The 14923-nt window shown below is 45.1% G+C and overlaps 1 protein-coding gene across 1 annotated transcript in view; it reads right to left on the bottom strand.

Moving 5' to 3' along the window:
- RASSF3 (Ras association domain family member 3) overlaps positions 1-14605 on the bottom strand; it is a 73421-nt gene extending 58816 nt beyond the window's left edge. Inside the window, exon 1 of the mRNA XM_060165592.1 lies at positions 14026-14605. Coding sequence (XP_060021575.1) covers positions 14026-14334 — 309 coding nt within the window. The 5' untranslated portion in view covers positions 14335-14605. The remainder of the gene's footprint in view (positions 1-14025) is intronic.
- Positions 14606-14923: the final 318 nt, after the last annotated feature.

The raw sequence follows: 14923 nt of genomic DNA on the forward strand, positions 1-14923 counted from the left end.
CACCACACTAACAGTGAAGATACAGTGGTGATCAGGACAGACGTGGTCTGCCCTCATGAAGCTTACAGACAGGATAATCTGGAAGGCTTAAAACTAATGAAATGTACTCGGGTTCCCTGATGCAGCCAACAATGAACTAGAATGCCGTCTTTTTCCAAAGCATCCGAGTGCTTCATAAACAGCACAGTCCATTCATAAAGTAATTCAAACTTGCGTCGATGTAACTGTTCAGGTCCCCAAACACAAATCACCACTTTGCAGATACAAACAGACACACCTGAATGAGATGGGGGAATAAATTCATTTTTCAACACTATTTGTCAAGTGTCACCTCCACTGCTATGACAGGCTGAGAATTTATAGTCAATTTATAAAAGACAAGATATACATTAAAAATAGGAGAAAAATTTACAGTAGTCTCTAAACACACCTGTGATGCTGTCATACTTACAATTATGAAACAATTTATAGTCTAGCAATACCTTCCATACACATTTTCTCATTTAATCCCTCTATGATAGTTTCTTTTAAAGATTACCAAACTGATACTCAAGGAAGTTAAGGGACCTGCTGCAGCTCTCAGAACTGATAAATGACAGATCCAAACGCAAGAGTCTCCCAATTCTAGATCCCTAGACTTTTCTACTGAACCTCACTGTCTCAGTATAAGCTCCTACCAAATTGTTTTAAACTGATAATGCCAATACCGGTAGAAATAATACTAGTTAACATTAGTTTATTAAACATGTACTCACATGCCAGATACTGTTCCAAGTCTTTCATACGAATTGATGATATTATTTATAAGAGTACATCAGTAATACTACAGCTCAGTCAAATCAGAGGTTTTTAAAGTGATTAAAATTCTTCACAACGAGAATTAATCTAAAGCCAGTTTCAGACAACCAATTCATTGTAAGAAACACACCACCAAAGGGAGGGGAGGCTGGGGGCAGAAAGGGAATAGCAAACCCCAGGACGCTGACATGGCCCAAAGGAAGAGGTTTCCCACCAGATTCCAACACTCAGACCACTTTCACAGAGCATAAGTGACCTCTGAAGAGTTAGCCAAACAGATCACATGACTCACTGAGCTTCTTTCATGCCTGCATTCAAATTTTGCATAAGCGAGCTTGTTTCCAAACTGCGGATGCGTCCAGCAACATTGAAACGCCTAAGAGAGGACACAGACACTCTGTGGGTGGGAAGCCAGCCACGCGTGTGGAACGGGCCTCCACAGCAGCCGCAGCATCTCCCCTGCAGCACGTTACAAAGCTCACATCAATTACCTCATTTCATTCCACCCTATGAAAACCAGAAACAAGACAGTGACTAAGTCCCTAAACAATGAGCACAAGGCGATTTAGACCTTTGGAAGGAAAAAGGAAAGCCCCCAGGAAGAAGCGTAATTTGTCACCCGGTCAAGCCAGCAGCCTCGAGCAAAACTGCAACTAAAATCCTGCACTCAGAGGCAGATCAGACAGGGAGAACAGAGGAAGTTGAAAAGAAAAAAGCTTTCGTACAATGTGTTAACTTTTTCATAAAGGCTTGGGCAAAAGAACCCCACTTCCATATTTCTGCTCATTCTCTTTCCACTGGGGTGGCTTGCTTTAAAGGAGAAAAGAAGAGGGTGAAGACTTGGATAGGTGGCCTCACGCTTGGTCAGGAGGAATCAGCCCTTTACCAGAAAACAAAGGCACCACACTGATACAGAAAGGGGGAAAAAAAGAAAAGAAAAAGAAAATTAAGCCTCCAGGAATGACGCCTTCCTGATCAATTACACTGAGATTCCCAATTCATTTTGGTCCATAAAGTCAGAGACACAACCTAATTTCCTGCTGTCTTGCATTCTTTGGTTAGGTTATTAGGTTCACTTCAAATCTCTCAACCACTGTCAGTTCTCCATTCAACCTAATACACTCAAAGTACATGATTATATATAGTAGAACCTTTTACAAATAATAATGGCCAATATTAATTACTGCTTATTATGTGCCAGGCATGCTACTACTTCACAGATGAAGAAACTGAGGCTTAAAGAGGTGTAATGACTTGCCCAAGACAACACAGCTAGCAATGATTTAACTCAGGCTGCCTCACACGACTGCTTGCAATCAGTCAATCAAGAACACACCACCCAGGACCTTCCTGGTTGCACAGTGGTTAAGAATCCGCCTGCCAATGCAGGGGACACGGGTTCAAGCCCTGGTCCCGGAAGATCCCACATGCCGCGGAGCAACTAAGCCCATGCGCCACAACTACTGAGCCTGTGTTCTAGACCCTGCGAGCCACAACTACTGAAGCCTGCGCGCTCTAGGGCCTGTGCTCTGCTACAAGAGAAGCCACCACAGTGAGAAGCCCGCGCACTGCAATGATGAGTAGCCCCTGCTCGCCGCAACCAAAGAAAGCCCGCGTGCAGCAACGAAGACCCAATGCAGCCAAAAATAAGTTTTTTTAATAAAAGAACACACTGCCCTTTTAGCCTGTAACAAAATCCAGTTCCCCCCTTTTTTTATAGTAATAGCCTCACCTAAAAAGAACAAAATCCATTTTATTTTTTCTTCTTATAAAGATATTTTTAAATTGAAGTACAGTTGATGTACAATATATGTTACAGGTGTACAATATATGTTATAGGTGTACAATACAGTGATTCACAATTTTTAAAGGTTATAGTCCATTTATAGTTATTATAAAACAGTAGCTATATTCCCTATTTTGTACAATATACCCTGGTAGCTTATTTTATTCATAACAGTTGGTACCTCTTTACTCCGTACCCCTATTTTGCCCCTCCCCGCTAAGATCCATTTTAATGAAAACTGCACAGGAACTAGTGCAGTGAGAATGGATCTCAAGTTGATTTGTTGATATTGGTGCTAGGTTTGCCTTTTTGAAAGGTACTCCTTCTTCTACAGGGCCTACCTCCAAATCCTCTCCACTGAATGGCAGGAATAATTAAGCTTTGGGTACAGTTCACAGGACAAATTTCCTCTAGACGAGACCCACGGTACAGCCGAGGATCCAACCCCACACCTCAGTACAGCAGAACGACCACACTCATGCCAGCCAACTGCACTACGTGCCCACCCCAGACCATTAGGAAAAGAAAGGAATTCCCAAACCTCAGACAGATCTGAAACGGCAGTACTTCCCCCCAAAGGAAAACAGGCAAGAAAAAGCAATCCACAAGCGTGTTTAAACAAACAGAAACAGGCCTTAAACATACAAAAGTAATACTGTTTCTTTAAGCCACCTACATAATATTTATATTTTCCCATAGCTGGGAAATCACTGACTACAGTCAAGCAACCCCTGAATTCACCTTTGCCATTAAACCTGGATCTGCTTAAACCAATATAACTTCTGTTTTGTTCCTCATCTCAAAGCTCCACTGAAATTAGAGTCCAAATATACCAACTGAACCTTAATTCCCCTGGAAAGCTCCTTTAACTGTAAAACATCATGGAATGTTAAACTTCATTTTAGTATTGGTATTTTTTTTCTCCTATGTAATGCACCTAGCTATGTTTTCTATTTTCATAAAAATTTTTTGGTTTTTGTTTTGCTCTTTAAGAACTGTATCAGACACATAAATTTCTATGACCTAAATGGCAAACTACCAAAAAAGATATTCCTCAAAACAAGCAACTGTAGGAAATTTTCAGAGTAAATTTGAGTTGTCTAAGAATATAAGGATTAAGGAGAGTTCATAATCTATCTAAAGTCAGAAATAACTCTTCACATCCTTTTGAAAGATTCACTTAATTAAAATACTCTGAAAGAAGAAAAAAATTAAATGAGATCAAATTAGCGGTTAATCAGATTATAACACATTAAGCAACAATTTTGGACACAGGTGAGCCTTAAAGCAGACTGTAGGGACAGATTCCATCTAATTGCAATTTTTCAACCACAAACAATAAGCTCACAGGTAAACAGTATAAAAATCCTCTTTTGTAGGTGGGATTTTTACTAGTTTGTCCTAAACTTTTTTTCAGTTTCCAGTTTGTTTATAAGAGAGCTTAGAATCCTCAAAATTCTACCATAGTAGCTGGAAAACTGATGCTAAATGTATTGAAATTCAAAGATAAGCAGGCACCCCCAGTCACCCTTTTTCACATGGTTACCAAAGACACATCATCCAGCTCCCCACCCTCAATATTCCACAGTGTATTCACAGGATGCTGCTGCTGTCTTAGCAATGCCCTTCCTGTGCTGTAATTATAGGAGTTAAAAAAGGATTTTGCTCTGAGTTTCAGTGATGTCAGCCTGAAACACATTCTAAAGTATTTCCAAAGGCCAGAACATGCAACCACCCTTTGGTACAAACAAAGTCAAAAATAACCTGAAGTTCAGCTGACCACAAAAAAGGGGAAGCATCTACCCAGCTAAATAGGCATGAGACGCAAAGAGCAGTGTTCTCAAGATTTCCACCGACCTAACACATGGTCAAAAGCCAAGAACAGGGACTTCCCTGGTGGAGCAGTGGTTAAGAATCTGCCTGCCAATGCAGGAGACACGGGTTCGAGCCCTGGTCCGGGAAGATCCCACATGCCGCAGAGCAACTAAGCCAGTGCGCCACAACTACTGAGCTTATGCTCTAGAGCCCGCATGCCACAACTACTGAAGCCTGTGCTCCACAACAAGAGAAGCCACCGCAATGAGAAGACAGCGCAGTGCAACGAAGAGTAGCCCCTGCTCACATAGAGAAAGCCCGCGCGCAGCAACGAGGACCCAACACAGCCAAAAATAAATAAATAGAACAAATTAAAAAAAAAATAGCCATGAACATTGCTCACACCAAGAGGAAGACCCACTCATTAGTACAAAAAATTAAATTCACCATTGTTTTTTGTTTTGGGGGGTTTTTTCGCCGCACTGCGCAGCATGTGGGATCTTTAGTTCCCCAACCAGTGACTGAACACCCTGCAGTGCTGCAGTGGAAGCATGGAATCTTAACCACTGGGCTGTCAAGGAAGTCCCTAAATTCACTGTTAATTAAAGGAATGCAATAACAATGAGATGTCTTTACGAAGTTTTTCCTCTATCTTAATGACTATACCCAGTGGAGCTGAGGGTGCAGTGAAACCAGAGAAAAATATAGTCTTAAATTGACAATAAATAACTAGAGCCATAAAATGGTTACACCCTCATGCTCAGTAAATTCTATTTTGTACATCTATCCTAAAAGAAAACAATCCAGGACTTCCCTGGTGGCGCAGTGGTTAAGAATCCGCCTGCCAATGCAGGGGACACGGGTTTAAGCCCTGGTCCGGGAAGATATCACATGCTGCGGGGCAACTAAGCCCGTGCGCCACAACTACTGAGCCTGCACTCTGGAACCCTCGAGCCACAACTACTAAAGCCCGCGCCTAGAGCCCGTGCTCCGCAACAAGAGAAGCCGCCACAATGAGAAGCTCGCCCACCACAACAAAGAGTAGCCCCTGCTCGCTGCAACTAAAGAAAGTCGCGCACAGCAAGGAAGAACCAAAGCAGCCAAAAATTAATTAATTAATAAAAAAATAAAATGAAATTTAAGGGGCTTCCCTGGTGGCGCAGTGGTTGAGAGTCCGCCTGCCAATGCAGGGGACACGGGTTCGTGCCCCCGTCTGGGAAGATCCCACATGTCGCGGAGAGGCTGGGCCCGTGAGCCATGGCTGCTGAGCCTGTGCGTCCGGAGCCTGTGCTCCACAACGGGAGAGGCCACAACAGTGAGAGGCCCGCATACCGCAAAAAAAAAAAAAAAATTTAAGAACATATTGCTCTATTTATAAAATCTTAAAACCTTTCCAGTACAAATGACATGCATATGAGAAACTACTCATTTTTTCAGCATATACAAAACAAACATGGAGCCAAATTTTGGACTCAGATCTTGCTCTTTACCATGGATAAGAGTTGATCTAACTAAACGGCATGAGAGCAGGTTTCAATCTGGTTTGTTCATTGAATCCCTAGCACAGCCTAGGCCATTGTGAATATTCAATAAACACTTGGGAAATGAATTTAGGAAACTCCTTTCACAATCCACACACACACACACACACACACACACACACACACACACACACACACACACTCTCTCTGCCCAACCTGCATTAATTTCATGAAAACACTTTGCTGCTTACATTCGAAATCTTTTAAATCCAAGATCTTCTAAATCTATTCTTCTGGTCTCCAATTGCCCAACTCATCCTTTTTCCTTCTCTTATTATCTCACTTTGTTTAGTATCTGGCAAAAGAACTGAGTGTTGCAATATATAATTGGTAAATTATCTTAGCTGATGGAATCATGTAGCAGCAGTGAGCAACTACAGCCTATAAAATGCAGATTACTCTGTTAATACTCTATGAAAGAATGAGCCCTCTCCTCTGTACACTGAAGGCACAGTTGCGGCTAGAATGCCATAAGGATGGTTTTATCCTATCAGCTCACGAGTGAAAAAAAGGGAAGTCCCCACACACAAAAGTTTCACAATCTCAAAATGCTTGTATGTGTGACCTAAGCTAGGCTGAAAAGAAACTATACCAAACAGCAAACGGCAAGTTCCTCTTCACAAAGAAAAATCTTCCCAGTGGGTCTGGCTGGTACCACATCCATTCACCTGCAGCCATCTCAAGGATGGAGATTCACACCCCTGGCAAGAGTTAGCGCAAACAGCACTGTCCAACAGTGATAGAACGCAAGCCACTAACTTAAAATTTTCCAAGAGCCATGTTAAAAAATAAACAGGTAAAAATTAATTTTATTTGACTCAATATATCCTAAGTATTATTTCAACACGTAATCAATATTAAAAAATTATTGTGGTATATTTTATATCCTTTCCTTTGTCTTGGAAATCCATTATGTATTTCAGACTCACAGCCTCTCTCAAATCAGGTGAGCCACATTTCCAGTGCTGACAGCCATATGTGGCGAATAACTACCTTATGCGGCAGCACAGTTTTAGAATGATGGCCACTTCTAGTTTGTGACATTTTTACATTTATTTCACATTTTAATCTTTTTTATGGACTCTGACATCTCTTTCCTAGTGTGTATCTGGGCCCTCTCCATGAAAAATATGTATATAGCAAGTAAACAAAAACCATTTCGCCTAGCCACTGAGAGGCAAACCAGAACTAACTATAGGATGATTATGTTTCTGCTGGAACACAATGATCTACAAGTTGACGACAGATGTCAACAGAGAGATGTGGCTTGTTTCTCAGCCAACGTCTCCATCTAAATAGATGTAATAGCTTTACCAGACTTTGCACAATAGGGGTGATTCCTGAAAAACTGTAAACAGTTAAAAGGCCCCTTTTACTAAAGGAGCTAGCTCTTTAAAGAAAAATGAGAGATGCTTTAATTTGTGTATTTGATAAGCTTTTTAAAATTTACTAAATGAGGCTAGGGACATTATTTTTTCACTGCTCTGTCCCCAGAGCCAGATTTGGGCGGGGTGGGGGGGTGGGGGGGTGGGGGGGGAGATACAGATCCTCTTTACCTGTCACCTTCTCAGAGAAGTCTTCCTGAATCACCAATCCGAAGTACACACCCCTCCCCTCAGCCTTCTACTCTTTCTATTCACAGCAAAAATAAACTGTTTGCAAAAATAAACTCATCTGTTGCATGAATGAATGAGTGGCTTTCTTAAAATAAGGGAAAAAATCGTTATATCTAAACTAGAAGTAACAGATATCAATCTGTTGATATCAGATCAACAGATACCTGATACCTGTTGATAACAATATCATCCTTTTTTAAATGGCTAAGATACTGTGGAGGCTTATGTCTAGTTGGGAGAGGGGGGAAACTGTGTACATTTGTGTGTAAAGGAAAACTCACAGTACCAAGTACTGGGACTTCCATCCAGAATGATGAGTAGGCTTCCATTCATTCCATCTCCTACTAACTGCCAGGTATTTATTTTAGACCCTGGGTAAACGCGTTAGTCTCTGTCCTAAACAAAATATAATAACAAATTATAATTTTTGCTATGAAGGGAAAGAGCAGAGGACTTTAAGAGGGAAGGGTGCCTACTTCGGATTGGTGGTTCAGGAAGACTTCTCTGGGAAGGTGACACGGAAGCTGACAAGGGAAGAGGAACTAAGGGAAGCAATTCCAGGCCCAGGTTCTGTGATGGGGAATAACTTGGATACTGAAGGCAACTGAAGAAGGCTTAATAAGACTAGGGTCCTAGTTACAGACTGTTATTTAAAAGTTGCTGCATCAGAGAGCGAACAATAAGCTGAGCCTTGTTATATAACATATGATATAGGCAATACTTGCTGAGCCAGAATAAAACCTCCCACAAGGCAACATATATATCAGCTCTTCAATGAGACAAGGACGCAAACGAGCCAAGTTAGCCAAGACGTACCTTTGCAAGCATATATCTTATAACATCCAATGTTGTCTTTCACCATGCCTTCCAAAGAGGGGTCTGGCTAGCTAATGACCCTGGGACAAATCAGAAGTGAAACACAAGCCTCGAACTGGGGCCTTTATCAAAAGGCAGATATTTATGTGGGAAGCTGGCAGTAAGCAAGAACTGTCGCTCTGGGCTAGAAGCTGGTGATCAGGCCACACTAGAAAGCATTCGGTCAGCCTAATATTTTTGTCCCAGAAAAATGAATGTTTACAGTATGATGTGCACTGACTGCCAAAGGAAGTCTAAAAAGAATAACCACATTATTGGATATTTTTAGCTTTTCTTTTCGTAAATGTTTTGTGTCACTGCTTTCCAAATAATTCCAAATCTTGCAAATTAGCCAGAAGAAGAAATGAGGTAGAAAGTGTATTGCTCATGTATGCAGGTATATAAGATTGGTGACTAATTTCCTTTTGAAATTCAGTTAGAGGAATGTGTCTCTTTGAGTCCTGCTCACACAAACACAAAATTCCAATGGATTAATACTGTGCAAGGACAGAATATATTGGACACGGCAACAAAATGTGCACATGACTGTGCACCCGGCAAAACTGACTGCTGGGAATGTTTATATTCAGTAATATAGGGATTCAATGTTAGTATAAAAGTTTAACCGAAATACCTTTAATGTTATAAACCATTGTTCTTTGCATCCCTACCCCCCGCAGTCTATCACCAAAACTTCTAATGAATGGAAACACTGAATAAAACAGTGCAACTCATTACTGTTGATTCTAGCAATAAGACACAGAACCAGAGAACCACAGAAATATTTAAATTATGATAAGGAAAGAACCCAGGGGCAAACTTGAGGCCTGTTATGCGGAGTCTCACAGGCTTGCCTTATTAAACCATTCTTCAGTTTAACTTTTTTAAAAGCGTGGATGGTTCAGAAGACAATTTCAAGTTCTTCAAGACTTCCTGACTATTCTAATTCTAAAGCGATCACAGTGTCATGTCTTATTCCTATTATCTACACAAGGCTCAAGCCTTAGCTTACAAAAAAAGCAGAATAAGACATGCTGACAGATTATATTAATAATTTTAGTCCATTTTTTATTTATTTATTTTATTTATTTATGGCTGTGTTGGGTCTTTGCTGCTGTGGGCGGACTTTCTCTAGTTGCAGTGAACGGGGGCTACTCTCTCATTGCTGTGCGCGGGCTTCTCATTGCTGTGCACAGGCGTCTCATTGCGGTGGCTTCTTTAGCTGCAGAGCACGGGCTCTAGGCGCGCGGGCTTCAGTAGTTGTGGCACGCAGGCTCAGTAGTTGTGGTTCGCAGGCCCTAGAGCGCAGGCTCAGTAGTTGTGGCGCGCGGGCTTAGCTGCTCCACGGCACGTGGGATCTTCCCAGACCAGGGCTCGAACCTATGTCCCCTGCACTGGCAGGCAGATTCTTAACCACTGTGCCACCAGGGAAGTCCAACAATTTTAGTCCATTTCTACTCCTGGAAGCCTGAATGTGTAGAAAAGGAAAATTATGGTAACAGACTGTTGACATTCTTGGTTCTGCATGAAACAAAATGGTGAATTCAAAAGTATGAATTATGAACACTGTAATGAAGATATATGAATGACACCTACCGGGTGTCAAAGTTTTAAGAAACTCCTAAATTATAGATGTCCATTTTGCAAAAGGAAAATGGAATATTAAAATTATTTTGGGGGGACTTCACTGGTGGTGCAGTAGTTGAGAGTCCACCTGCCGATGCAGGGGACACAGGTTCTTGCCCCAGTCTGGGAAGATCCCACATGCCGCGGAGAGGCTGGGCCCGTGAGCCATGGCTGCTGAGCCTGCGCGTCCGGAGCCTGTGCTCCGCAACGGGAGAGGCCACGACAGTGAGAGGCCTGTGTATCGCAAAAAAATATATATACATTTTTGGGGGACTTCCCTGGCGGTCCAGTGGTTAAGACTCAGCACTTCCACTTCATGGGGTGCAGGTTCGATCACTGGTCAGGGAACCAAGATCTCGCATGCCGCATGGTTCGGCCAAAAATTAAAAAAAAAAAAAATTATTTTTATAGCCCAGAAGCAGCAAAAAGGAGACCGGAATTTGAGTCAGGAAAACGAGTTCTGCCTTTCCCCCACCTAAATGGAGGTCTTTGGTGAACCACTTAACAAGGCCTAACCTTTCATTAGGTTAATGTTCAGAGGATTCTTGGAAGAATCATGAGACAGGGTACATTGAAAACCCATAAAGAGCCAACAATTATCAAACCAGGAAAGAATTCATTCATTTCAACTAATATTTACTGATGGAGGCCCTGGGGATACAGCAGTAAGCATGACATTCAAACTACCACCAAAAAGCCACACATGTTCATTCCCTCTGTATCTTTCAGACAGGTTTTTAAGCCTTTTCCTTTTTTTTTTCCTTTCTTAAAGAGGGCACCAATATAAAATAAGAAAGAAAATAACATTTTTGTTATTCTTGGAGAAAGAAAGAAGTTGGGCTATGTTCCTTTGCCTGGCAAGAGAAGAAAGAAATTTCTCAACCCCCTTTCTCCCCATCCTGCTTTTACCACAAACATCTTGCTTTCCCTGGATATTTTCAAGAGTTCTAGAAACCACATTTTCCTGGCTTTTCCACCAGGTGGTATAGCACCAAAAAAACTCACTATTATCAATAATAGATCCTTCTGACAACACTTCTCTTTCCAACTCTCTGAAGAAACGATAAATTTCACTTCTACACCATATGGCAGGAGTACCCACCTAATTCTTACAATCACCAGCGTAAAAAATGAAAAAAGGCTTATCTAACCTCAGGTAAAAGAAATGTTCTGTATTAAGAGCGCCTTGCTTTAAATTTAACTCACAAATCTTATCAGGAATTTAACAGACTCACTCTAAATAAACCCAAATGCCCACAAAAATTCAATTAGAACACCTTCTCCAACTGGCAAATAAGTCCTCTAACTCAGCACCCTGTATGTGTTATGTTAGAAGGGGAAATACACAGGCAATAAAGTTTCAGAATATACTGTGAAGCTCTTTAAGCAAAGGTCTAGGTCTTACTGTCCTGATTTTCAGCACAATCTTCAAAATACATATTGATGTCAAACCAATTCTAAATACTAAATAAGTAACATTAAATGAGTATAATATATATATACTAGATGAATATTACATAAGTTAATGAGTGTAACATAGAAACACCGTGTATAAACCCAGAAAAAAATATTTTTACTTTTTTTTTAAATAAATTTTTTTATTTATTTTATTTATTTTTGGCTGTGTTGGTTCTTCGTTGCTGCACACGGGCTTTCTCTGGTTGTGGCGAGCGGGGGCTACTCTTCGTTGTGGTGTGTGGGTTTCTTGTTGCGGAGCACAGGCTCTAGGCGTGCGGGCTTCAGTAGTTGTGGCACGTGGGCTCAGTAGTTGTGGCTCACGGGCTCTAGAGCACAGGCTCAGTAGTTGTGGCGCACGGGCTTAGTTGCTCCGCGGCACGTGGGATCTTCCCGGACCAGGGCTCGAACCCATGTCCCCCCTGCATTGGCAGGTGGATTCTTAACCACTGCGCCACCAGAGAAGTCCTATTTTTACCTTTAAAGCGTTTTCATACAAGTTCAACCTGGATACTTCGGCCCTTATCAAGGAGCATCTCACACCTGGAGAATTCAAGACCAGCTAGTGTTTTGGAGATACTAGTCACCTCCGGAATAGACTTCAAACTACCACAACCATCTCTGACAATCTCTATTCCAAGTGTCAAATGATGACAGCAAGAAAGCAGAGAAAGGAAAGAAAGGGGAGGTCAAGAAAGAAAGAGAAAAGCAAAGTGAAAAAAGCACAAGGAAATGCAATCCTTCTACGAGTGATTGGAGGGTGGTTATTTCTGACTTCGAAACCTCACAGCAAACTCCTGTCCTTAAAATACACTCCACTAAAAATAAGATTTCACTTGCTATGGACCGAATGTTTCTGCCCCACCCCTGCCCAGTTCACATGATGAAGCCCTAATGTGACAGGATTTGGGATGCGGGGCCTTTGAGAGGTAACCAAGTCTTGAGGGTGCCCCCCACACAATGGGATGAGTGTCCTCTTAAGCGGGAAAGAGGCAGCCCTTTCTCCGGGTGAGGACACTGCCAGAAGTCGGCTGTCTGCAAGCCAGGAAAGGGCCCTCATCAGAACCCGACATGCTGGCACCCAGATCTCAGACTTGTAGCCTCTAGAACTGTCAGAAACACATACTTGTTGAAGTCACCTAGCTCGCGGCACTCGTTACAGCAGCCTCAGGTTAAAGTGACTAGTAAATAGTATGGCTTTAAGCCTTATAAACAATAAAGAACAGAGACCTACTGAACCAGAACTTCACTTGGGGTTAACTGCTACTGAATAAGGGTACCCGACTTCACTCTTGCCCTTCCCTCTCCCCTCTCCCCCCTTCTTCTGGTTTGGAAGTTAAGAGGTTCAAAAAACTTCCGAATCGTAACAAGAAATTTGACCTCATAAAGTGGTTAAATAAACTTTAAAAGTCTGGCAAGGAAACCCTGACACATTACTCCGTCCTCACCCCTCCCAGAAGGCATCACCCGGCCCTGAACGATTTTCCTTGCTTCTAGTCTCTAGAAGTAAGTCTGATGGCGATGTCTGGAGCGCGCCTACTGTTTTTTAAGAGCAACCAATTTGTTCCGGTCCAGCCTTCTCTCATCTGATACGAGCACGTCAGGGTTGGCAGGGCTTCCTTGGTGTGGCTCCCAGGGCCAGGAGGCCGCGGGGTTCAAGCGCCCGACTTCGAAGTCTGCCCAAGTGTCCCGTTTCGGGGTAACCTCCCTGACACTGTCACGGTCGGCGAAACCGGCCCAAGTCTTCCCATCTTCTCCCAAGTCATGCTTCCCACACTGCACGCTTCCTCCAAAAAAGGAAGAAACCAGCCGAAGGCTCAGCTCTCGCCGGCCGATCCTACCTAGCACCGGAACTTGTTTGCAAAACATTCGAGGCACCTATACAATTGACTTTACTGGAACCGCACAACCTTGACTCCCGCTACCAAGATTTAATGAACGCCTGCTCTGGTCTGGCCAGGCGTTCCTCTCAGCGCTCCCCCACCGATACCGCCACGAGAGGCGCCTGGACCGGGAAGGTAGGGGAGGCCAGGTCCCCACGTCCTCTCCCGGGTGTTACACGGCCCCCAGGCCACTCCAGGGGCCACAGGCCAGGGAACGGACTAATAGTGGGGGCCGGCGTGAGGCCCGCGAGGGGGCGAAGGGCGTCCCCAGGCGCAGGGGAAAAGCGGGGAGTGGCCGGCGGACGCCTCCTGGCTCTCAGAACTGCCCCCCTAGCCGCCGACCGCCGGAGGCAGAGCAACAGAGGCCATCTGCCGCAGCAGGCGGGAGCGGACCCTCCGCCTCCCCGCCCTCCCTCCGGCTTCCCTCCCCAGGGAGCCCCGCGCACGCCCGCACGCGCAAGCTCAAGGCACTACCCCGGCATCCGGAAAGACAGAAATCCCTTCTCGGAGGTCTCCTCCTCCTCCTCCTCCCTCGCGAGCATCCCCCCACGCGCCCCGCGGAGACCCGTGGACTTGGGGGTCCCGCCGCGCCGGGACTCCCCGGGAGCGACCGAGCGCCGGCTACTGCGCCTACCGGGCACGCCACTCACTTGCTGGCCGGCGCGGGGCTTGCCCTGGGGCGCTCTCCTGAAGAAGGAGGTCCTGGCGGTGAAGAAGAAGTCCTCGGCGTCCTCCTCCAGGCTGCTGTAGCCGCTGCTCATGCTGCTGGTCCCGTCGCGCGCGGGCCGCCTCCCCTGGGAGCTGGCGGCCAGGCAGGGGGTGTCGCGCCCGCCCGCCCCGCGAGGTTCCCGGCGCGCGGCCCCGAGCCGCCGGCGGGCCGTCCTGCTGCAGCTGCGGCCGCCGCTCAATTCGGCCGTCCGCGCCCCTCCTGCCGCCTCCCGGCTTCCCGGCCCGATCATGGGCGCGGCTGGGGCCCTGAAGCTCCCTGCGACCCCGCCCCTGGGGCCCCGCCCCGAAAGGCCCGGGACGCTCCGCACGCTGCTTGGGCACTCCCAGCGCGGCCGCAGGTGGGGGCGGTGCAGCCGGCTTGTTCCAGGCGTGCTGCTCTTCCCTAGCTGTATTTGGAGAACCCCGGAAGCCCCGCCACGATGGCTGCGTCTGTGCTCCCGGTCGCTTCCCCAGCCTCCCGGATCCTGCCAATTCCTCTGAGATCAGTCCACCCGCCCCACGCCCGGCTAACTCGGGTTTGGGGGAGGGCCCAAGCAGAGCAGGGAAATTTCTCCGCTGTCCCCGCACTGCTCGCCCCTTTTCGGGGTCCAGCTGGTGGCAGTGGAGATTGCCCGGCCGAGAGACCCCCCCCACAAGACCCTCAGGCGTCCCGCAGCCGTTTCGCCCCGTCCTGAATTCCGGCAACTCGGCCCTCCAGGAGGGTTAAAAGTTAGCTGAGATGAATGGGGAGGTAACGACTGGCTTGAGTTTATTCAAATGAAAACATCCTTTCCGGAAATTCAGTTGAGCTTCGGTCTTTCCCTCTCGCCCGTCTTTCTA

Source organism: Lagenorhynchus albirostris, chromosome 11 (genome assembly GCF_949774975.1).
Source record: "Lagenorhynchus albirostris chromosome 11, mLagAlb1.1, whole genome shotgun sequence".
Classification (NCBI taxonomy): Eukaryota; Metazoa; Chordata; class Mammalia; order Artiodactyla; family Delphinidae; genus Lagenorhynchus; species Lagenorhynchus albirostris.